The sequence below is a fragment of the Jaminaea rosea genome, assembly GCF_003144245.1.
Source record: "Jaminaea rosea strain MCA 5214 unplaced genomic scaffold BDZ90scaffold_9, whole genome shotgun sequence".
Classification (NCBI taxonomy): Eukaryota; Fungi; Basidiomycota; class Exobasidiomycetes; order Microstromatales; genus Jaminaea; species Jaminaea rosea.
In genome coordinates, this window is record NW_020289983.1 from 209682 (window position 1) to 231970 (window position 22289).

The following is a 22289-nucleotide window of genomic DNA, read 5'->3' on the forward strand; positions in this document are numbered from 1 at the left end:
GACAGCTGCGAGGAGCGGCGGCAGCAGCAGCAACGGTCCGCGGGCGAAGAGCGCGCCATCATCTGCCAGTGCGAGTCAGGATCCGTGGCTGCAGGAGCACGCCGATCTCGATGAGGATGCGGTGCTGTTTGACTCCTCTCATGGACTGCCAGACAATCAACAGGGCAGGCAAGGGCCAAAGGCAAGTCAGCATTTTACGATCGAGGCGGATGATGACTGAGCGAGCGAAGAATGGTACCATTGCAGAAAGAGACCTCAGCAGGAGGGTATACCACGACGACGTCGACGAAATGGAAAGCATTGCACACACACTCTCTCTCTCCATCTCCTCCTCCTCTACGCCTTTCCCAAATACTCCTGCTTCCACGAGCTCACAAACAACTCCCTGCTCTTCACAAGCGCTACGAACCAAGCAGGCACTGTCCACCCGAAGAGGACGCCTTGTCCATCCTTCGGCCCGAAGCTGACCATCATGATCTGCGGAGGCTCCTTCCATGTCGATTTGCTCGCTTTGCCCTTGCCCGCGACCAAGGATGCCACCTGAGCTGCGACGACGGGTGCTTGGCCTTTCATAGATACAAAGGTTTTGGGGCCGGGAGCGTCACAGCAATCCCCGTACGCAAAGTAGAAGCCTAGAGCTGGCTCGGTGAGGCGTAGCGTGGCAGGGTCCACTCGGATGGCGCCTACGTCGTTGAGGGCGTTGGGGTGGCCAGAGTTAGAGATCAGCGACGTGTTTGGCCTGCCGCCTGTGGCGACTACGACAAAGTCTGCCTCTACCTCCGAGGGTGAGGCGTCTCCTGAGCCCTCGGCGGGGACAATGGTGAAGCTGCGCGGCGAGGGGAGGAGCGTTGCGGAGGGCACATCCGAGGGCACGTCGATTGAAGCACCCATGCGAAGGTCGACGCCCTTGTTCTTCATGGTCTTCTCGAGGGCTTTGCCCATCTTTGGATTGAAGCCGCTGATGAGAGAAGAGGACTTGCTGACGAGGGTGACCTGTGCGAGGGGCGAGAGATGACGTACGAATCAACATTATGACGCAGTTGCGCTCCTTCGTGTCTTTCTGTCGCACCTTCTTGTCAGGGTACTGATGCTTCACCTCGCCCACATACTCGATACCGAGCGGCCCCCCTCCTACGACCAAAACAGACTTTGCATCCTTTGCTCCTGCCATTGCCTTCTTGAGCCCCTCGACTGCCCCCTCCTTCGATCGGTCGCTAGGCTCCGAGGGAGCGTAGTGGTTGGCGCCAGTGACGAGGATGGCATACTCGAAGGACACAGTGGTGCTGCCTTCGAATTCCTTGCTGATCGTGACTGACTTCTCGGCCAAGTGGGTGACCTCGGTCCCACTCAGTACAATGTGTTGGGAGGAGGAAGGAAAGACTTTGGAGAGGTCTTGGAAGGCGAGGTCCTCCGCGGCTGAGGGTTGAGAATGAGTCAGCGCGGGATCAGAAGCTAAAGGCAATCAAATGGCGCGCTCTCACAGGGCATCGTGCTAGCCCTCAAGGTGGCAGGATGGTACCACGCTGCGACACGAGGGGAGTTTAGTGATCAGCTCGGAGGCGGCAGCGCGTACGCTCGCTCGACAGCTCACCATAGTCATTCTTTTCGATGAGCACGATTCGATGGCTCTTAGGTAAAGTCTTCTCGAGTGCCCGGGCAGCATAGATACCACCGCTGGCGCCAACGATGACGATATTCTTGAGTGACGACATGACAAGGCTAGGAGGTGTTGGTCAGGCTATGCAGATGCAGGCGCACCACGGGGACGCAGCGACGAGGGCGGACTGGGACAGCCTCGGGCTGAGCTGAGCAGCAAGCTGCGAGCAGCCACGCGGCTGAAGAGACCATGATCACTACCTCATCCTCCCGCTCACCTGTAGGGGAACAGCTGAGAAGGTATTCAAGAGCTGAGAGACATTCATACGTGCTTCACTCTTCAGATGTCGGGGCGTGATGAGGAGCTTGACCGCAAACTCTCGACTACCGTACCTATGCTCCGACTTCGCTCGGCGGGCCCCCACGTTGCGAAGCTTCATCCATCGTCCACAATTGACTGCCAAACGAGCTCCGACCATCGATTGATCACCGGCGTCCAGAAGATTTGATTGGTACACGTTCTGCCCTCAGCAAGGAACGAGGTATACTCCAGTGTCGTTCGACGTGAAGGGCAGCTTCGTCCCCTCGAACCCTAATACTCGACATTCTCAGGCTGTGCACTTCTTGATTCGTCGATGCTGATGATGGTCACTCCCTGCGCTCCCCTTTGATCGAGACAAACGTCGAGGCTGTGACCGTACAGCATAGCCTAGCCATGACGACAGCAAGCGCTGGTCGAGAATAGAAGCGCTCGTCTCACTGCTACTGATCGTGGCCGGCAGACGTGCAGCAGCCTGCCTCGTTGCCGTTTCGGCGTCGCCTGCGTCTTGACCTGAATCAATAAATGCCTTGCCGCCGGTTGGCCGACAACAGGGAGTAATTACGCGCCGCCAGCATCCAAGCCACAATGTGCTGGTCCAGCATTGCGCACCGCCTTCCCTCAAACTGCTGGGCAAGAGGGCAAGCAAGCAAAGCTCCAGGCCCTGCTCTTCCTTCTTCTCATCTTTTCGTTGTCGAGCTCGCATTCTCCAATCCTCCCCCAAACAAGACGTTAGCAGCTCGATTTGGGGGACGCCCTCGTTGTATTGGCTGTACGGGGATTAAAAGTAGCGGCACACGTACACGTTTCGGCAGCGGCTTCGGCAATCGAAGCGTCCACACAAACGAGGCGATGGCTGAAGAGGAGGAGGGGGTCCGTCCTCCTCGTGCCGGCGGCGGCAGTAGCGACGTGACGATGTGTCGCAGTTATAGTTCACGTCAAACGGCACCTCGGGATCCAAATCTGGGGATCGACGAGGGTAGGGGGCGTGGCCTGCCAGCCTGAGCCAAACATGGCGTGATGAGCGAGGATTCTCATGTGCCAACGATCAGCGCTCAGCGTGACGCCACGTTTGAACAATTGTCACCTTTTGTCTGTCTGTCAAGGAGCCTCTCGGTTTCGCACGTCAATTCGACGGTCTGGCCTTGAACTGCCTTCACGCAACGCACATGGGCAATTGCTCTAGGCGCCCGCAAAAATGTCCCCGACCTTGCTGCCGTCGGTATTGCGCGAAGGAAGGAGGTAGAGGCTGACTGCCGTACGTTGCTCTTAGGGGCGCGTGCGGGGAAGAGGGGAGAGGAGGAGGGTGCACCGCACTGCATGGCATGGCATAACATGGAGCAGCGACGTGCGGGTGGAACCCCATTGATTGGTCCACAAGGAAAGCACGAAGGAGCCAGGATTCGGCACGGCCCTCACGGCACGGAGCACGGAGCTGATCAGATCGAGCGTGGCCTGTCGCGAGCCATCGCCGCTGAGTACATTGTCCCAAGCTAGATGTCGCCATGTCAGGCTGTGCCGAGCTCTATGAAGTGGTCGATTTCACAAATGTATTCGAGGCAGGGCCACGGGCTGCTTCTTCCTCTCTCTTTCCATCATCTCATTCATTTGAAGTCCCGTGCCAACTTCATTCGCTGAGCTGCGACGATGGCGACGACATTTCCGCTCGACAAGTCGAGGGTGCTCACAGGGGAGGGAGCCCTTGCGGTCGCACCTGCTCCGCCATCCAACGTCAACACTCTGCCGCGCCTGTTCCAGCATCAAGCGCAGGCCCAACCTCAGGCCACGGCCTTTTCATGTCAAGGAAGCGACCACCTCCAAGAACTGACCTACGCCGAGGCTGACGGCGTTGCTCGCGTCGTAGCCGCCCAGCTCGCTGGCCTGCACGGCGGGCGCACCTCGCGTGATGAGGCGCCAACTGTAGCTATCTGGCTGGAGAAGGGCATATCTCTTCTCCTCTCCATCCTCGCCACCACCTACAGCGGCGCAACGTGGGTCCCATTTGATCCCGACGTACCTGTAGAGCGAGCCGCAGTCTGCTGCGCTGACTCATCGGCCACGGTTCTCCTCTGCGATGCGATCCACAGAGAGCGAGCTGACGATGTTGCGAGCAGATTGCCCGCGGGCAGCTTGCAAGTTGTCGAATTTACCGAGCTCAACGAGACCAGCCACAGCACCGCTTCAGCAGCCCAAGCTGAGGGTCCTCGTCCCAGTGACGCCGCTTACTTGATCTACACATCCGGTACTACGGGTACGCCGAAAGGAATTGCCATCCCACATTCTGCTGCCCTGACCTTTGCACTAAGCGAGCGAGCCGTCCTTGAGACCAGCAGCGATGATATCGTCTGGAATGGTGAGTACCACACGCCCGCCTTCCGTTTACGTACGCGCAGACTGACTTCATGTTTTTGCGCGCGCAGGCTTCTCTCCTGCCTTTGACATGTTCGTTGAGGAGATGTGGGTCACAATCGCTGGCGGTGGACACCTCGCCATCGGTACCCGAGAAGAATGCCGTGACGTGCCCGGCCTACCCGCCATCTGGACACAACGTGGCGTCACGGTCGTGAATGCGGTCCCCACTTTGATTGGCATCATGGGGATTGCCCAAGCAGATGGGGACTCCAAACTCTTGCCAGCGTGTGTTCGGCTCATCAATCTGGGCGGAGAAGCTTGTCCTCCCGCTCTGGTCTCCAAGCTCGCACGTCCCGGCCTGCGGATCATCAACACTTATGGGCCGACAGAGACTACCGTGACGGCTACATGGGACGAGCTGATGCCCAGCGCAGCCGTGACTATCGGTCGCCCCCTCCCATCGTACCACGCTTGCTTGCTGCCCATCTCCGAGGACAGCGGACCTGTATCAGACTTCCCACTCGAGCTCTTCGAAGGCGTTGAAGGCGAGCTTGCGATCGGCGGTCCCTGCGTCGGAATAGGCTACGTCGGTCGGCCAGACTTGACGGCGCAGAAGTTCATTCGGCACCCGCTGGCTCCGCAAGGCTGCGAAGGGGAGCGTCTGTACCGCACAGGCGACCGAGTCAGGCTCACGGCCGAGCTGAAGATTGCCTTTCTGGGCCGCATTGATACCCAAGTGAAGCATCGCGGCTTCCGCATTGAGTTGGGGGAGATTGAGTCACTCCTCTCAGGCCATAGGGATGTACAGGCCGCAGCCGTCATCCTCACCAATCCAAATACGGACACCGCCCGACTCGAAGCTTTTGTCGTTACCGCACCTGGTGCGCCGCAGGATGCCAGCTCGCTCAACGCCTTGGCTGCTGAGCACCTACCTACGTACATGAGGCCTGAGGAGGTCCACTTCCTCGAGGCGGATGAGATGCCGCGTTTACCGAGTGGAAAGATCAATGCGAAGGCGCTGCATGATGTGGCTGCTCGCAAAGCTGAGGAGGCCGCCGCTTCCAAGGTAGTTGCAATCGATGAAACCGACGTCACGGACAATGACGTAGATCCCTCGACTCCTCTGGGTATCCTCCTCACCACAATGGCCACAGTCTTCCCTTCAGCAGGGCGTGTTTGCCCCACCGCCGACTTCTTCATCGACCTAGGTGGACACTCGCTCCTCGCAGCCATCCTTGTCTCCAAGCTCCGCCAAGCCAAGAGCGAAGGAGGCGACGCGCCGTACGCCTCCATCGGCCTGCCGGATATCTACGAAGCTCGCACTCCACTCGCTATTGCCGCGCGCTTCTCAGCCGGCGACGACGATGCTTGCAGTTCAGAAGATGCTACGGTCACTGGAGAGCCAGAAGACCAGCTCCTCACCGAAGGCACGGGTCCCACAACAGGCAGTCACTGGCCCGTCTCCCCGCGCAACTTCGTCCTCTGCGGCATTGCTCAAGTCGTTCCGCTCCTCTTCTTGTTTTTCCTCATGTCCCTCGAAATCTTGGTACCCTACCTCATCTTCGACTACATTCTTCACATACGTGGGGTTGGCTGGGCGATCCTAGTCACGTACGGCGTCTTTGTCTCCGCTCCCGTACTGCTCGGCGTAGTCGCCGTCATCGGCAAGTGGATGGCCCTGGGTCGAGCAAAGGAAGGGGAGTACCCTCTTTACGGAGTCTATTACTTCAGGTGGTGGCTTGCGGATCGATTTGCCAACTTGGCAAACACAAAAATTCTGGCCGAATCGGCCTTGTACCCGCACTTCCTCCGCGCTATGGGCGCGAAGGTTGGGAGCTACACACATCTCGGCGCGATGGCAATTGGTGCAGCGGCTGACCTGGTCGAGATAGGCGACGATGTCGTCATTGGGTCGGACGTGGTGCTCATGACCAGTGTGGTCGAACGTGGTCGCCTCATTCTCAAGAAGGTGATTATCGAATCCGACGCCATCATCGGCTCCAACTCGGTCATCGAAGGCGGCGCCACCCTCTGCGAAGGGGCAGAGCTCGGTGCCCTATCCATGGTTCCCGATGGGATGCGGGTTCCAGCCTTCCAGCGATACCACGGCTCTCCCGCTCGATTCGACCGCGAGATTAAGGAAGGTGAAGCAGCGCAAGGCAAAACCTCTCGCCCTTCCAGAGCGCGGGCATTCGCCATGCTGCTCGGCAACGCCTTCATCGTTGTCTTCGTCCTGCCGCTCCTCTACTACATGCCGCAGATCCCCGGTCTAATGCTCTTCGACCTCGTTGATCTGAGCGACATTGGCATGTGGGGGCAAGTAGCCGTGCTCTCCATCCCGATCGCCTTCGCCTACCAGATAATCGTCTACGTGCAGCTCATTGCCTTCCGCTGGCTGTTTCTCGGCGGTAGATTGCGCGAGGGCACATACCGCGTCTACTCTACGTGGTACCTGCGTAAGTGGTTCGTCGACCGTATCATGGACTTGGCGCTTGATGTCCTCCATCCAGTGTTCGCCACGTTGTACATCGTGCCTTTCTTGAGGCTGCTCGGCGTCAAGGTGGGTAGAAGAGCGGAGGTGTCTACTGCGAGAGGGCTGCAATTCGAGCTGCTCGAGATTGGAGATGAGAGCTTCGTTGCTGACGCGGTCCTCATGGGCGACACGATCGTGCGGGGCAACGAGTTGACGCTCAAGAAGACGAAGCTGGAGAGCAGGGCGTTCGCAGGCAACGCCTCGCTCCTGCCGCAAGGCACCGTCCTCCCTACCGGTTCTCTCGTTGGCGTACTGTCCATCGCCCCTCCGCTGGACAAGCCCCTGGAGAGAGACACCTCCTGCTTCGGCTCGCCTCCCGTGCTCATGCCCGCCCGCCAAAAGGAGGAAGGAACAGGCGACGCCTCTCTCCTCTTCAACCCTTCCCGCGGCCGCATCGCCATCCGTCTCCTTATCGAAGGCCTCCGCATCGTGCTTCCCCGCGCAATCATCATCTTCGGCCTCGGTTTCTCCCTCAACATCGCCTATACAGGATACCACGGTATCGGCGCCGTCTACACGCTGTTGATGTTGCCCCTCTTCTACCTCTTCATGATTGCACTCCCCTCGATGCTCTTCACGATCGCGCTCAAGTGGCTGCTGATCGGGGACTACCGCAAGAAGGAGACCAAGTGGCCGCTCTGGAGCCTCAACGTTTGGCTGAGCGAGGCAGTCACTTCGACTTGGGAGACGATCGCGGAGCCCTTTCTTGCTCAGTTACTCGTCGGTACACCGTACTTAGCGTGGTTCTTCCGAGCATTGGGCGTCTCCGTCGGCAAGAGGGTTACGCTCCTCTCCTCGGACATCACCGAGTACGACCTTGTCTCCCTTGGAGATGAGGCTGTCATTAATCAGCACGCCGGACCGCAGACGCACCTGTTCCACGATAGAATCATGCAGCTGGGCACGGTCAAGTTGAGCGAGAGGGCGGTGATGAAGCCGTACTCCATCTGCTTGCCAGGGAGCGAAATCGAGGCGAGTGCGCATCTTGGTAGCCTGTCGCTGCTGATGAAGGGTGAGAAGCTGCCCGAGGGCACGGCATGGGAGGGCGCTCCTACGAGGCCTCGGAGCAGAAGGAAGAGGGCACCGGCGGGTGCAGCGAAAATGGGCAAGAGCGCGCCATCCTCGTCATCTTCGTCGACCGCGTCGAAGAGAGGCAGACCTCTCTTTGAGCTTGGCACTTTGCCCTTTACATCATCAAAGTCGCGTACCGTCACCACGCTGCCGATGACGAACGTCTCGACGGCGGCCAGCAGCCTGCGAGCGACTAGCCATGAGCGTTACGCCAGCGAAGGCTCTGCTTAGGCGGCGTGAGCTCCTGGCAAAGCCTCGCCCGTTGATACCCTGTACATATGATCAGCTTCGTTTGGTCCACTTGTCACTGTGCCCGTACTCCCCGCAAAATAGAAGCTTGCTATAATGAACGATGTGTTTCGTGTCCCTTTGTTCGCCGTGTGGTTGACTATGAAGTTGTCCGGTGTGGAGCGAGGCAACGAGCGGGCAACGCAGTCGCAGTCGCAGTCGCAGTCAGTTGCAAGCCACGATGCGAGGAGTCGAGTCGAGTCGGGTCAAATGCGGAGCGGAGCTGGGCGCGTCTGCCTCGCGAGGCGGCGGGTCGAGTCGAGGACAAGGCGCAACCAACACTCGCGAGCGAGCCAGACAGAGGGACAGAGACTTGACGCTGTTCACCACCTTGCCATTTCTCCTCGTCCTTCCATCCTGGTCTTGACTAGCCCAAGGCCAACGACACATTTGCTCCATTTCTATCAAGGAGCACTCAAGCCGACACCACACGCTTGCCCTCGCCATCACCAAGTCCCTGTGTCCGCCCACGCCGAGCCGTCGCCGCCTCTCAACACATCCTCGCACTCGTCCCTCTTGCCCACACCGCCTCGTCCTAATTGAAAGAGTGCTTCATCCTCGTCATCCAACAATCGCTGAAACAAAGTCGTGTGTAGCAGCAACAGAAGCAGAAGCAAATAGTAATGGAGAACTACCAAAAGATTGAAAAGGTCGGAGAAGGTGAATGAGCCCGGCATCGAGGCGCGCATTGGCTCAGCTCAGATGCTCACTCCTTCCCTCCTTGACGCGCTCGCAGGCACCTATGGCGTCGTGTACAAAGCTCGAGATCTCACACCACAAGGTAACGGCCGTATTGTTGCCTTGAAGAAGATTCGTCTCGAAGCAGAAGATGAAGGCGTGCCAAGCACGGCCATCAGAGAGATTAGTCTGCTGAAGGAGCTCAAGAACGAGAACATTGTCAGGTGAGCAGCGCGGTGCTCAACTCTCCCTCATCAAGACGCTAAAGTATTCACATTCGTCGGCATGGTCAGGCTATACGACATCATCCACCAAGAATCCAAGCTCTACCTCGTCTTTGAGTTCCTTGACCTCGACCTGAAGAAGTACATGGACAACGTTGCAGGCTCATCTGATGGTCTGGGGCCGGACATCGTTCGCGTGAGTGCGGCGATGGCTCCCTCTCGCTCTCTGCTCATCGCTGCATGGCCACTCATATCCACTCTCCCTCTTTGTCGCCGTCCTGCCGCACGTCGATCGCTCGCAGAAATTCACTTTCCAGCTCATGCGCGGCATCTACTACTGCCACGCTCACCGAATCCTCCATCGCGACCTCAAGCCGCAGAACCTTCTCATTGACAAGGCGGGAAACCTCAAGCTTGCCGACTTTGGACTGGCACGCGCTTTCGGTATCCCGTTGAGGACCTACACGCATGAGGTGAGCACTGGCGCAGCATGGCCAACAACAACTTCCTGCCCCCGATACTGAGCTAAGCTTCCCTATCCCCCGGCCTCAGGTCGTCACACTATGGTACCGAGCCCCCGAAGTCCTCCTTGGGTCGCGCCACTACAGCACCGCGATAGACATGTGGTCCGTCGGATGCATCTTCGCCGAGATGGCAATGAAGTCTCCCCTTTTCCCCGGCGACTCGGAAATCGACGAGATCTTCCGCATCTTCCGTACCCTTGGCACCCCGACGGAGAACGACTGGCCTGGCGTCAAGTCTCTTCCTGACTACAAGGCGAGCTTCCCGCAGTGGGCGGGAGTCAGCCTTGCGAAGGCAGTGCCCAGTCTCGACGCGGCAGGACTTGAGCTGCTGAGAGGAATGCTGGTGTATGACCCGGCAGGAAGGATAAGCGCCAAGAGAGGTCTGGGCCACGAATACTTTGCTGGAGTAGGTGGAGAGGTGATGGCATAATACGCGATGAAGGGCAGATGGGCGTGTACGAAGGACGAGAACACACGCTCGGCTTCCCGCGACGCCCAGCCCAATAAGAGGGCATCTACCTCCCATCTCGCTGCCCCATCTACGCTCCCCACTTCCAAGACCGCACCGGACTCGACCCTCGACGACTACATCGCACCGCACCGCAAGCGTAAGCCGCCTATCGCAAGGCAAGCATCAGAAGAGGTTGCCGTCTATCCTGACAGCGCCCGTTCGACACGCTCGCCCAAGGCTGCTGCAGCAGCGCTGTGCTCGCCATCCTCTCTACTCCTCGTCCCGCCCATACGGCGATTGTATTATTCTCCTGTCCTTCGTCTCGTTCTATCTGCGCACTGATAGTTGTTCCCAGAAGCCTGTGCAAGCGACGACGCACGATGCAGGACTGCTTCGTCTCGCCTTTGAAATAGGCTGACACTGAGTCACAACCGTGGCAGGCGGGGGCGTCGCACGACAGGCGGACCAGGAAAAGGCCGAGGTTGGACCGTCGAGTGGCTTGATTGGACCCTTGAACGAGACGCAGCTGCGCTTTCCATCTTTCCAATCTTCCTAAATCCTCCACTCAGTCCTCTCACCTAGATCTGCTCATCTACTCTCATTCAAGCTATCAGGACCTTCTCGGATTGCTCTCTTGTAGCAATAGACGCTACGCCGGCCTCACAAGATACCTTCCAACCAGCATCTCAATCCCCGGCCACGCCACTCTGTCCTTCCCCCGTCCCGGCTTACATACTCAGCATGTCCACGCTCTCTAGCACCTCAACTTCGTCCTCCTCCTCATCTTCGTCGCAGCGCTGGCTCTCCCGAGTCCTCTACCTAGGCACAGGTACATCAGCCCAAGTTCCCGCAATCCATTGTCTCCTCCCTTCCCCCACCACCCCACGTCGCCCCGGCCCTGCCGAGCCAGAACCAATAGCATGCGCAGCGTGCAGCCACGCAGTCGAAGTTCCCGGATCAAAGAATCGTAGAGGATGCACCAGTGTAGCCCTAATCGGCGGTGGACGGCCGCGGGCAGATGAACCGGAGGAGCTCCTCCTAATCGACTGTGGTCCCACCTTCTACCCTTCGGCCCTCACCCACTTTCGCCCGCATTCCCTCCCGCGAAGGATATCAGGCGTTCTCCTCACCCACGGACACGCGGACGCCGTTCTTGGGTTGGACAATTTGCGCGCCTGGACCATGGGAGGATTGCAGAGCTGCGTAGATGTGTATCTGACCAAGGAGACGATGAAGGTTGTGGAGGGGGCTTTTCCTTACTTGGTGGATAGGAGTAAGGCAACTGGGGGAGGGGGTGTGGGAGCGTTGAGGTGGAAGGTGATTGATGGGGTGACGCCCTTCAGAGTCGGAGGAGTAGAGGTCACGCCATTGCCGGTACTGCATGGATTTGCGGACGGAGGTTCATTTGGCTGTCTGGGATTCAGGGTGGACGGGTTCAGCTACGTATCAGACTGCGTAAGTAGCAAGCGATGAGCGAGCAAGCAAGCTGGAAAGGCGTGAGCTGACCATACAAGCTTCGATGACGCATCTTAGCATCACGTGCCGCCCTCAACCTCTTCCCTGATCAGCGGCTCACAGACCGTAACAATCGACAGCCTCATGCCGAGGCGACATCCCTCCCACTTCTCCCTCTCGCAAGCGCTCAGCTTCCTGTTGAGCCTACCGCGAACTGCCTCCACATCTCAAATGAATGGCACCTCGAATGGTAACAAGGCGGGAACAGAGGGTCAGTTCGAGCTGGGCATTCTCACGGATCTGACGCATCGTCTGGAGCATCATGCCCTCCAGGAGGACATGGACGCATTTGTGGAGGGGCTGAGGGGATGGGTTGCCAAGAAGAGGGTACAGCAACAGCAAAAGAATAAGGGCCAGGCCAACGGTGTCGCTGCAGAGCAGTCTCAAAGGCAGGTAAACGGCCGCAGCAAAAAGGCAAAGCGTCACGGAGAGGGGTCTGGTCCTCGCTGGTGGGCACCTGTGTGGGATGAAGAGGAGGCGGAGATGCCTGGCGGGGAGGGTAGAGTTGTCCTCAAGCAAGAGGGACGGGACATGGACGAAGAACAGGGGGACGACAATGACAGCATAGACTGGGAAACGATCCACGTCCCGGACATCGTCGTCGCTTTTGACGGGATGGTCGTCGATTTTGATCGCAAGACAGGAAGGCCGACTGGATGGCGATGAGCCACATAGTCCTCCGAGCATAGCATGGAATGTAGAGCACGCTGATCGGAATCGCACACGTCACCGATGAGAAGAGAAATCGTCGAGATTGGTGTGAGCGGTATGATGATGTGTGACAGGGTGGCATGAGAAGAGAAATTGGTGGCTACATGCTGACTCGTGCAGCTGGCCATACCTCTTGTGTGGGGCGGCCCTAAGACGAAGATGGTGACTTGCTGATCGTTTCGCTTCTTTGTAATCCAATCATCTCCCTGGTTGACTGGAAGAGGAAGACTCAATCTCATCGTGCTCATCTTGTTCCCCTCCTCGGCTTGCCGCCACTGATCCCTCAGTAGCTCCATCTCCGGATCCAGCGCCCGGTCCATCTTGCGCAGCTGACCCATCACCAGATCCTCCAACTCCGCTTGGCGCCTCTCCTCGTTGACCCCTCAACATCACGACCGTCCTTTCCAGCTCTTCGATCACTCCAAGGTAGCGTCGATTCTTAGCCTGCGCGCAGCTGAGCTCCTTTTGAACCATACGGAAGGCGCAGGACTGCGGTGGTAGGCCGGCCATTGTGGCAGTGGTAGGGTGGCTGCTACTGGGCGAGCTGTGGCTGCTGGCGCTTTGAGCGCTGCAGCTGGGGCGCTGAGCTCCAACATCCGAGGTTGTGTGCGTCTGGCTGACGATGTGGATGTGCGCGCGATCTACATTCTGGCTATGGCTGTTGGTGGTGAGGGCGCGCGGCTGCTGAGGAGGCGGCATAAGAGCGGCAGCCGTGCCAGGGGACGACCTTGGCGATGATCTGGAGAAGTTGACACCGCGCCGAGCGTGAGGCGAGCGAACATGCATTGGAGGTGCTGAGCGGCGAGTGGAAGCAGTCGCATTCGTTGTCGAGGCTTGAGTGCCATGCATAAGAGCCGCAGGCAGCGAGGGGCGGTGTTGAGCGGACACAGGCAGGTCTGTATGCTGTGTCTGCTGCTGCTGCTGCTGCTGTTGGATGGCAGCGATAGGCGAGCGCCCATTGGTTGCGAGCGACTCATCATCTATGGACGCAAAGAAGTCGTCCGGAATGTCCTGGAATTGGGACTCGGTGTCGGGGCGTTGAGTAGCTGTTGCTGAGTTGCCTGGCTGTATGCTGCCGTCATGCTGGCCCTTCTGTGCTTGGGAGGCCAGCGTTGCACCTGACGGGTTATGTAAAGCTGAGATCTGCTGCAGAGAGTGCGTGCGAGGCGCGACATTCTGATCGAGGGTGTGGAGATGAAGGGGGCGAGTCTTGCTTCTTGCTGATGCGGCGTGAGTGGGTACGAGAAGGTCAACGGGCTCAGACTCAGCACGGTGCTCTACACAAGTCTGATCGATTCGATCTTCCGTCACTACCACGACATGCTCCCTCCGATCTGAGGCTCACGAGGCATGACTGGCGCAGGGACACGTCGACTGTTCAAGGCTTGATCATCATTGAATGCTAGGGGTGGGAAGGGAGGAGCTGCGCCGCCGGTGGACGAGCCGGATCGACTAGGTGGACGAAGCGCGACGCCACTGCTCCGAGTCTGCATATTGGCTGATGGGCATGACCAGATAAGCAGATGAGCTTGAGACGGCTAGACGAGGCTGTTGGTTGGCGAAGTGCGCAATGAGTTGGCTTGGTGATTGGGATGGTAAGACGAACGGGCGGACAGAGACCGCGAGTTGGAGAGGGCGGACTGAGCTCAAATTGAGGTCGAGTCGACTTCGCGTATCGGACCGGAAGCGGGCAGATGCCGCCGACCTCGAGCAAGACGTCGAGTCGGTCAGCGTTTCGTCCTGTCCTCCAACTTCCCGGCATCCATTTTACACTATCAGCTTACCAGCAATCGTGCACGCATTCGACGGCTTCCCAGCGTCCGCGAGGGCGTGCTGCACCTAACACAAGTTCGCGGCCAGTTGCGCGTGGTGATAACGCCCACACTGCCCCGCGATGTCGGCCATCGAGGACTTCAAGAAGGTCGTCAAGGAGGCGATCGCGTCGAACAAGCTCTCGTCGAGCCGGGTCGAAGCGGTCAAGAAGGCCTCGGCGAGGTGTCTCGACGTAAGTGCGCGCGCTACCTTCAGCTGTTAGAAATCCCGGATCACTCACCTACCACCTTTCGTCCGCGCATGCAGCGAGCTCAACTAGCCAGATCACAATTCCTCAAGCTCCACCTTGGGGCCCCGGCATCCTCCAAAATCGTGTCTCTGTACCTCTTCGATGCCATCGTCAGGCATGCACGGGACATCATCAAGAAGGATGGCGCAGGCACGGACATCGGGACGGTCCTCCCTAGCGTAGCCAAGGCCGCGCATCCAAAGGCGGCCCTTGTCTCGGCGGCAAAGGAGTTCATGAAGGAGATGGCCACGGCTGTGCAGGAAGTGGCGGAGGATACGGCGAAGACTGTCAGGCCGGACCAGAAGGTGCGCGGCGCGAGACTGAGATGCTGAGGTCCTGGGTACAGGCAGCTGACCACATGCGTTGCTACGCCCGCAGGAAAAGGTCATCAAGGTCATCGACATCTGGCGCAAGGCGGAGACCTTCGACTCCAGTCTACTGTCAAGCGTAGCAAACTCAGTCAGAGCCGTGGAGTCAAGACGGTCAACACCAGGTCCTGTCTTTGATAATGGACTGCATGATGGGCACAATGGTAAAGGTCATTATCGTATACGAGATACCCATGGGCAGCTGCAGGGAGAGACAATGAGGCGGCGAGGAGGAGCAGTCGCTGTTGCAGCAACTGCCTGAAGAGGCGGTCATGGCACGGTCAATGTCGGTACGGGACGAGGAAGAGGTGAGGGCTAGTCCCAATGGCGACTCATCGTAGCACCTAGACATCACCTCTCCTCGGACCCTTTCAGGCCAAGCCTGCCTGCCGCCGTCAATCGCGGCCCTCCGTTGCCAAGCACTGCATCGCTCGACCAAGTCAATCGCTGTACCAGTAAAACGTCATCATACCACTAGAGCTCAAGTCACTAAATACGATACCCCTTTTCTCCTCTCTTCCTTTTCTCGCATGCCCGCCCGCGCCCGCCCTCCTCGCCTGTGCGACGTCCACGTCTGCTGCTCTCTACGTTCGCGACGGCGTGGGCGCGGTAATCACAGGTCTGAACCGAAGCACAACGCCGACAAGTGATCCTCCGCAAGGCGCGTACGGTACGGCGAGTGGCAGCGGCGCAGCTTCGTCAACTGGAGCCGCACCTGGTTTACCGGCAAGTCTGGCTGCCTTGCTAGGCGCAAATGCACCGCAGCAACAATCTACCCAGCCTCAAGCCCAAGCAGGTGGTGCACAAAGCTTCATGGATTCGCTGAACAGCTTGACAGGTGCTCGTGGGCAGCAGCATCAGCAAGCAGCCACGAGCGGCAGCGGCGGCGCCACGGCTGGTCCGTCTTTCGACCTGAGCCAGCTCACCGCGCTTCAGCAGTATACGCAACAGAATCATCAGCCACCACCAACTGCGGCATCCTCTTCGACAGCACATCAGCCCGTAGCTCAATTTCAATCAAGCTCCCTACCTTCAGGCGCGCCAGCTCCTTCGACCTCCTACACTCAATCATCAGCAGCTCAATCCACGTCGGCTACCTGGCCCCCTCAACCAGACTCAAGCGTAGGCGATCTCTCCTCCTTTGATACCTTCAGCTTCGATCCGACTCGTGCGGACAGCTGGCGTACTCTGGCGCAGAAGTGGGCGAATACGTACGGCAACATGCCGGCCGTGGTGGAGTTGGGAATGAATTTCCGTGAGTACGCACAGGCTGGGGACCTGTGCATAGTCGAGGCTACGGGATGCTGACGATCTGTCCCTATCTGTCTCACAATCACACAGTGATGTTTCATCAGCAGGCTCAGATGATGATGATGATGCAACAGCAGCAGCAGCAGCAGCAGCAGCAGGGAGGAGGTGGGAATGCTATGGGCGGCAGTGGTGGGATGGGAGGGGCCGGTCAGTATGGTCAAGCCGGCCAAAGCCAAGGCCAAGGATGGGGAAGCGGCGGCGTGAGTGGCATGATGTGACAATATCCCTTCTCGCTCCCGTCGCAAATACAATAGCTTCTCGCCCTCATCCCCTTGGCGTCGTAGTATTTCGTCGCGTCTCATTTGTGCGACTCGCCTTACTAACAGGCAATAATCTCCCCACTCGCCATTGTAAGCCTCGTCGCGCGCGTTGGGCTGCGAGAGTGCTAATTCGACCGATGCAGCGGCCTTGGCCCTGATTCGACTTGCCCGCATACTCGGTGGAGCTCGAGGTCAAGTGAACACGGCGTGAAGTCAAGCTGGCCTCCCGTGGCTTGCCTTGACGACGCGGATGCAAGTCTGAAATGGCTGCATTCGAGTCGAGACTGAGCCCGCGTCCGTCCGTCCGTCCGTCTCTGCTCGACCTCAGTTCTCTGCGCTCCCTCGCCTCAGTGCGCAATTGGACCCGCCTGCGTCAGACTGCCTGACGTCGTTCGAGTCGAGTGTCGATAGACGACAGACGACGGCGACGAGCAGCGGCAGCAGCAGCGACGAGCTCGATGAGAGCTCAGGCACGACGGACTCCCAACACCCAAGGCTCGAGCTCACCAGCTAGCCACCGCCGCACTCGCTGCTCAATCTCTTGTCTCTTTACCACGCCTCTTCGACGACTCGAAGTTGAGAGCTAAGCATCAGCCGCGACCCAGTTCGCGCACTCTCGTTCATCCTCGTCGATCTCAAGCAAGGTCGCCCTGCTCCGCTCATACGCGCGCCCTGCCGCCTTTGCTTGCTCTCGACGCCGACTACGCACCCGCCGCTCCCGCATTCTCTCTCGACGTTGTACACCATCGTTGTGCCGTTCTCCTCGTCGCCACCATCTCGAAAGGCGCATCTCCACTTCATCCGCACCAGCAAGACAAGGGCCGCTCCGCCTTCACTTCCCGGTCAACGCAAAGCGTCACATCGCAATCAGCATCCGCCTCATCGCAGCCGCCATCGACGCCGCCGGCGCTGCCCCTCTCGCACGGCTCATCCAAATTGAGCCTTCTCTTTCCCTCCAGCTTCAACGTTGAGGCACTGAACTGAGGTGCAATCGCCCTCACGGACCTTCTCTTCGCCACCTTCGACTTGAGATCGAAGACTCAGTGGCTCCTGCAACCGCAATACAGCCAGGGCAAGAGGGTCGCGCGCACTCTCTGAACCGCTCGCCCATTTCCTACGCTCCTATCTCTTCGTCATCTCTCCCCTCCTCATCGGCGCCGCCGCATCGTCTTGTCCACGATGCTCTCTGCGCCCCAGCCGTATCCGAGCGTGAGCGCTGCGACGCCCGCTCCGGATGATGCGCAGATCGAAAAGAAGATGCCCTCCATCTGCGTCGACTATCTTTCGCACAATTGGGCTCAAGAAGATGTGTGGCAGAGCTGGAAGGCAATGACGAAGAGGAAAAACGAGGTGAGCAGCAGTTGCGAGATATCGAGGGCGTGGGAGGGTTTCGCTGATATCGTCTTGGCTCGCCCGCTCGCTCGAACAGATCGCAAACGGCGTGCGTTTGGAGAATGCCAGCTGGAGGACATGGGCTAAGCAGCGAGGCAATCTCAAGACCATCAATCCAGAGACTCTCAACTGGTCAGTACAGCTTTGGGAACAGGACTCGCCATTGCTAATCGCCTCTTCTCTCCCTCGCACCCTCGCAGGCTCAAAGACAGCGATGTCACTTGGCTGTACGGTCCTCTGCATGAGCATGCCGACCCCGTTCCCCCACCCAAGGTCGCCTCGACGCAAGATCGTCTGGACCTTGACGACTCCTCGGCCAAGAAGTCGATCCTCAAGCATCGCACCATCGGCGAGATGCTCACTACGCCGGGACGCGCAGCCTCGCCCGCCGTCGAGGTGCACATGGACCCCGAATTTGCGCCTTCCAGAGACGCCTCGCCTCAGGGCAGACCACCAATAGGGACGACGGTATCGATTGCCTCAGTCAAGTCGGATACCAATCTGGCCGGCAAGATACTCAAGGGCGCAAAGGGCAGCCCACCGGCCAGCGCACGCCTTTTGAACCACCCGAGCCTCGAGCGCTCAGATACGACAACTACTGCTGGGTCAGAGGAGAAGCGTCACATCAGCTTCAACTCGCGTGTCGATCAGTGCATTGCGGTCGACTATCCAGAGGAGGAGTACGGCTACTCAGATGGCGAATATGACGATGACGAGGAGGATGAGGGTACCCATTCAGACGAGAACACGAGCTCTGGAGAAGAAGGCGACGTTCTCACAATGAAGTCCAGCCCGAGAAGCGCGAGTCAGGCGAGTCTGTCCAGCCGCCAGTCGAGTCCATCGAGCGAGCATCAAGCCATCATCGCCAAGCTTGCGCCCACTCGTCTCAAGACGAGCGACACCTACCCTGCTCCCTCGCCCGCAGTCGTCGATCCCTCTGGCTTCACGACGATGCCGCATCAGCAGCAGAATGGCAGCGCAGCACCTGCGACGTCGATCGTGGGCGGAGGCTCGGCACTCAAGGTCTCTTCGCAGCCTCACGTCGCTGAGGAGCGTAGCATGTGGGATGACGACCAGCCAGGATCGGTCGACTACTTCAATGCGCCTTACCTCTCAGACCGCGGCACGGGAGGAGGGAATGAGTCGGGGTCAATCGTCACGTCGCAGGCGGGTGCTGGAGGGAGGGAGCGCAGCAGCTCGATTTCAAGCGAAGGAGACATTGACATTCGCCAGCAGTCCTCGAGCGACAGCGGCTCTGCTGTGGGCTCATCAGGCTCGTCTTCGGGCGGTGTACCAGCGCAGCCTCGCAGTATTCTGAAGAGGCGCAATTCGCAGCAGCCGCAAGATTCCGTGCCGAAGGACGAGGTGGCATCCAAGCCTCCGGGCTCTTCGTCTGCCTTTCTTGCCAGCAACACAGACGGCGGTAATGACGGCGGCGTAGTATCAGCCGCTGGAGCCGGCTCAGCAGCAGCAGCAGGTGCAGCAGCGATTGCTGCATCTGGCGCGGGATCGTCTTCGTACGGGGGCGGGTCCTCTTCGGCCTTGGCGACATCGTACGACTCTTCGGACTCGCAAGACGACGCAGCTGAGGAGAAGGGGCGTGGTCGCACGTCGCAGCGACTCGGCTCGTCGGCCAGCTACGAGCGTATTCAGGAGGCGGCGCGTAAGTCCTCGACGGGGGGCAGCACAAGCAGGGGCAGTAGCGTCGCGAGCAGCAGCACGAGTCCTTCGGGAAGTCAGCAGCGGACGTACCACAACGCGTCTGACAATCTTGGCAGCGGCGGTGGAAGCTTTGGTGCGCGTCGCGCTAGCATGAGCAGCGACGACGATGCGAGCAGCGTGGGGAGCAGCAGCCATGCGTCGACCAAGAGGAAAGGCTCCTCCTCCTCACTACGTGGCAGTGGCGCCAACAAGGACCAGCAGTCCGGCTCATCAAAAGGGCTCCCTCCGGCCGGCTCGCAGCGGCTGAGTGTTGATCTCGACAACTTGCCGAGCAATGACCCAGCCTCTCATAAGTCTGGGACCCAGTCGAGCAAGAGCGGGATGGGCTCCACACCCACCCCTGGCGCTGGTGGGCCCACACCGCTCAATACGCCCACCCTAGCCCTCGCCCACTCAAGACGTCACGGCTCCTATTCCGGGCAAGACGACGACGAGGATGAGGATGAGGACGAGTATTCCTATTACACGACTCGCGACTCGCGCCGTACTGCCTCGAATGTATCAGGCGCCCCGCCTCTCTCGCCCGTCATCCCGCGTCGCACCTCGGCCACCGGCGCCCTCGTCGCGCCGTCTGGAGCTGATCGACAGGCAGGCGTGAGGGTGCCACTAGCGGACGATTTTGTAGAGGAGGACGAAGGCGGCATCGTGGGCAGGGCCGTCGAGATTGTTAATACTGCGAGGGATTTGATTGCCGCTGTTTGGCCTACGAGGGGTAGGTGAGAGGGAAGAGCGGAGAGAAAGAGATCACACGATTCTCTGCGCTACTCTGCGCTACTCTGCTAGTTTTCGTCTTCTTTGTTTCACGGCTCTTGCGCTTTCTTATGGTTTCGGTCCGAGCATAGACTATCACTTGGCTTTCCAATTGAGCAACATCATCATCATCATCACCAACACCAACGCCATCATCGCGTTCTACTCGCTTTCTGCAGTATCTTCCCCATTCTCCAGCGAACACTTCTCGAGTCTCATCACCCTTTTCGCCTTTGTCCATCTCGATGCGTGGCTCGGTCTTGCGCAGCAATCAGTTTTGCAAGTGGGTGGTTTCAATTACACAACAGTTCAGTCCCTGCCATTGCGAATTTACAGATCCTCCAGCGACCATTTGCTACGAGGCAGAGCCCCAAAAGCTTGGCGTTGCCGCTCTTCTCCGCCAGCGAGAGTATCAAGATACCGAAGGGTGCCGACGTGTGCTATCATGGCTGCATTCTGCGAGCAAAGGTCGAGGTGGCGTCAGCCAGTATCGCTGCGTGTACTCCGTGCGGTGAACTCACATCGACACAAAGCGCCAAAGGCGGGAAGACGAGGTACTTTCCCTCAGCTTGGCTCCATACCTCGCCGAGCCGTCTACGCAGCTCACCATTGCTCGCCACACCTCCGCTCACTACGAGGTGCCGAACCTCACGCAGCGCGCTGAGAGACTCGCGGGACCAGACTGCATCGCAAGCCTCGTTAGGATCGAGAGCAAGTCGTACCTTGTCTATCACCTGATCGATGGCCGTAGACTGAAACAGCGCAGCAATGGCCCGCCGAGTGGCTATCGGGGCTTCACCATCGCCCAGCTGTTGCATCCGTGTCTTCAGGGCGCTCTTCAATCCTGAGTAGGAGAATTCTGGCCGCTTTGCGAAGGGCGAATGCTTCATTAATGGCTTCAGCGCTGCGGCTCCTATCTCTTCTCCTTCTTCGCTCCTCGAAGCCGCAAAAGCTTCAAGCGACGCTCCAGGCGAGTTGCGCATCCAGTCTGTTGGGATCGCGAGCAGTCTCGCCGCTTTGTCGAACGCATCACCGATCGAGTCGTCCGATGTGCTGGCCAGGATTGTATAGCTTCCTACACCGCTGGCCAGGACAAGCATTGTATGCCCCCCTGAGAGGAGGAGAGTGAGGAACGGGAAGGTCAAGGGTAACGCTGTCTCACCGCCCTTCTCAGCTTCTGTCAGAAAAGGTGTGAGCGCATGCGCCTCCATATGGTGCACCGGAATGAGCGGCTTGCCCCAAGCAGCAGCGAGGGTCTTTGCTGCTGTCAACCCAACGCTAAGGCAGCCGTTCATCCCTGGACCTTGCGTAACGGCAATCGCATCGACCTCCCGGCCGTCGGGGCTGATGTTGCCCTTGCTCAGGCATTCGCGTATTGCGTAGGGGAGCGAAGCCATGTGATTGTGTTGAGCTACTAGCGGGTGGATGCCAGAGGTAGCGCCATGATCCTGCCGCTTAACGATTGAGGTCAACAGTCGCGGGCCGGGCTTGTGTGAAGAGGGCGTGGGGAAGGGGCCATCGAGGGTAAGCTTAGAGGTCGAGGCGATCGAGTTGGCAGAGTAGCTTTGCGGCGCAGCAACGATGGCAGCGCACGAGTCGTCACATGAGCTGCGGAGGGCAAAGAGAAGGTCTTGTGAGCCGGTGGCCGAGCATCCTTTTCGCTCCCACGGACGATATCACCCTGAATACCCACGTCTCGATGCCAAGGATTAATCTCTCCCCGCGCTCATTGACCCAGAGCGGGGACGAAGTGGTCAATCGACGGGTGCTCATCCTAGAGGGTCCAGCGAGGCTGGCACATCTTGCTCCGCTCTTCAACATCTTGGCAGCCTGCCTCCGCAATAGTGGTAGCGATGGTGACGTGTGGAAAAAGGCGAGGCAGCGGAAAGCGGAGAAGGCTCTAGCGCATCTTTCTTGCCGTCCTCACCGCGCTCGCTTCTTTGCTCCGCACTCTCACAGCTACCAAGACGGCATTAGATGCCTCAAGATAGTGACCGATGACGCGGTCGTCAAGGGTCCATCACCTCAGCAAGGCGACCATGAGGACCCGAAGCCTCGTCGTCCAGGCTTGGATGGGGCGACGTGCGAGCTCAGCCTGGTCATTACCTTCGCCCTGCCGCAACAATTACCGCAGGGCGGGGCTGTGCTCTGAGTAGGTCCGG

The 22289-nt window shown here is 58.9% G+C and overlaps 9 protein-coding genes across 9 annotated transcripts; 5 read left to right on the top strand and 4 right to left on the bottom strand.

Moving 5' to 3' along the window:
* Nucleotides 1–200: 200 nt before the first annotated feature.
* BDZ90DRAFT_232871 (FAD/NAD(P)-binding domain-containing protein) lies at nt 201–1903 on the bottom strand. The gene is made up of 4 exons (XM_025506419.1): nt 1592–1903; nt 1482–1523; nt 1070–1416; nt 201–993 (listed from the first exon to the last, which is right to left on the bottom strand). The coding sequence occupies exons 1-4, from the start codon at nt 1710–1712 to the stop codon at nt 337–339; spliced, it is 1167 nt and encodes a 388-aa protein (XP_025361368.1). The 5' UTR covers nt 1713–1903; the 3' UTR covers nt 201–336.
* Nucleotides 1904–2846: 943 nt separating this feature from the next.
* On the bottom strand, nt 2847–3492 carry BDZ90DRAFT_191311 (hypothetical protein). Its single transcript, XM_025503869.1, has one exon. The coding sequence runs from the start codon at nt 3420–3422 to the stop codon at nt 3072–3074; it is 351 nt and encodes a 116-aa protein (XP_025361369.1). The 5' UTR covers nt 3423–3492; the 3' UTR covers nt 2847–3071.
* Nucleotides 3493–3507: 15 nt separating this feature from the next.
* On the top strand, nt 3508–8102 carry BDZ90DRAFT_275064 (Non-ribosomal peptide synthetase C-terminal; the record flags this gene model as incomplete). The annotated part of the gene is made up of 3 exons (XM_025508861.1): nt 3508–3906; nt 4030–4268; nt 4336–8102. The coding sequence occupies exons 1-3, from the start codon at nt 3563–3565 to the stop codon at nt 8100–8102; spliced, it is 4350 nt and encodes a 1449-aa protein (XP_025361370.1). The 5' UTR covers nt 3508–3562.
* Nucleotides 8103–8654: 552 nt separating this feature from the next.
* Nucleotides 8655–10434, top strand: BDZ90DRAFT_191363 (Pkinase-domain-containing protein). The gene is made up of 5 exons (XM_025503870.1): nt 8655–8819; nt 8896–9061; nt 9131–9257; nt 9364–9534; nt 9614–10434. The coding sequence occupies exons 1-5, from the start codon at nt 8783–8785 to the stop codon at nt 10013–10015; spliced, it is 903 nt and encodes a 300-aa protein (XP_025361371.1). The 5' UTR covers nt 8655–8782; the 3' UTR covers nt 10016–10434.
* A 1-nt stretch (nt 10435) lies between these two features.
* Nucleotides 10436–12339, top strand: BDZ90DRAFT_191387 (hypothetical protein). Its single transcript, XM_025503871.1, has 2 exons — nt 10436–11491; nt 11570–12339. The coding sequence occupies exons 1-2, from the start codon at nt 10778–10780 to the stop codon at nt 12215–12217; spliced, it is 1362 nt and encodes a 453-aa protein (XP_025361372.1). The 5' UTR covers nt 10436–10777; the 3' UTR covers nt 12218–12339.
* Nucleotides 12340–12460: 121 nt separating this feature from the next.
* On the bottom strand, nt 12461–13755 carry BDZ90DRAFT_261017 (hypothetical protein; the record flags this gene model as incomplete). The annotated part of the gene is made up of 2 exons (XM_025508329.1): nt 12461–13482; nt 13608–13755. 2 exons carry the CDS (start codon nt 13753–13755, stop codon nt 12461–12463), a joined length of 1170 nt encoding a protein of 389 aa, XP_025361373.1.
* Nucleotides 13756–14009: 254 nt separating this feature from the next.
* Nucleotides 14010–16240, top strand: BDZ90DRAFT_232876 (hypothetical protein). Its single transcript, XM_025506420.1, has 5 exons — nt 14010–14267; nt 14342–14629; nt 14703–14862; nt 15312–15947; nt 16034–16240. The coding sequence occupies exons 1-5, from the start codon at nt 14157–14159 to the stop codon at nt 16219–16221; spliced, it is 1383 nt and encodes a 460-aa protein (XP_025361374.1). The 5' UTR covers nt 14010–14156; the 3' UTR covers nt 16222–16240.
* Nucleotides 16241–17253: 1013 nt separating this feature from the next.
* BDZ90DRAFT_191433 (hypothetical protein) lies at nt 17254–20334 on the top strand. The gene is made up of 3 exons (XM_025503872.1): nt 17254–17613; nt 17693–17787; nt 17856–20334. The coding sequence occupies exons 1-3, from the start codon at nt 17443–17445 to the stop codon at nt 20095–20097; spliced, it is 2508 nt and encodes an 835-aa protein (XP_025361375.1). The 5' UTR covers nt 17254–17442; the 3' UTR covers nt 20098–20334.
* BDZ90DRAFT_232878 (peptidase M22, glycoprotease) lies at nt 20081–21970 on the bottom strand. Its single transcript, XM_025506421.1, has 3 exons — nt 21821–21970; nt 20649–21735; nt 20081–20583 (listed from the first exon to the last, which is right to left on the bottom strand). Exons 1-3 carry the CDS (start codon nt 21946–21948, stop codon nt 20458–20460), a joined length of 1341 nt encoding a protein of 446 aa, XP_025361376.1. The 5' UTR covers nt 21949–21970; the 3' UTR covers nt 20081–20457.
* Nucleotides 21971–22289: the final 319 nt, after the last annotated feature.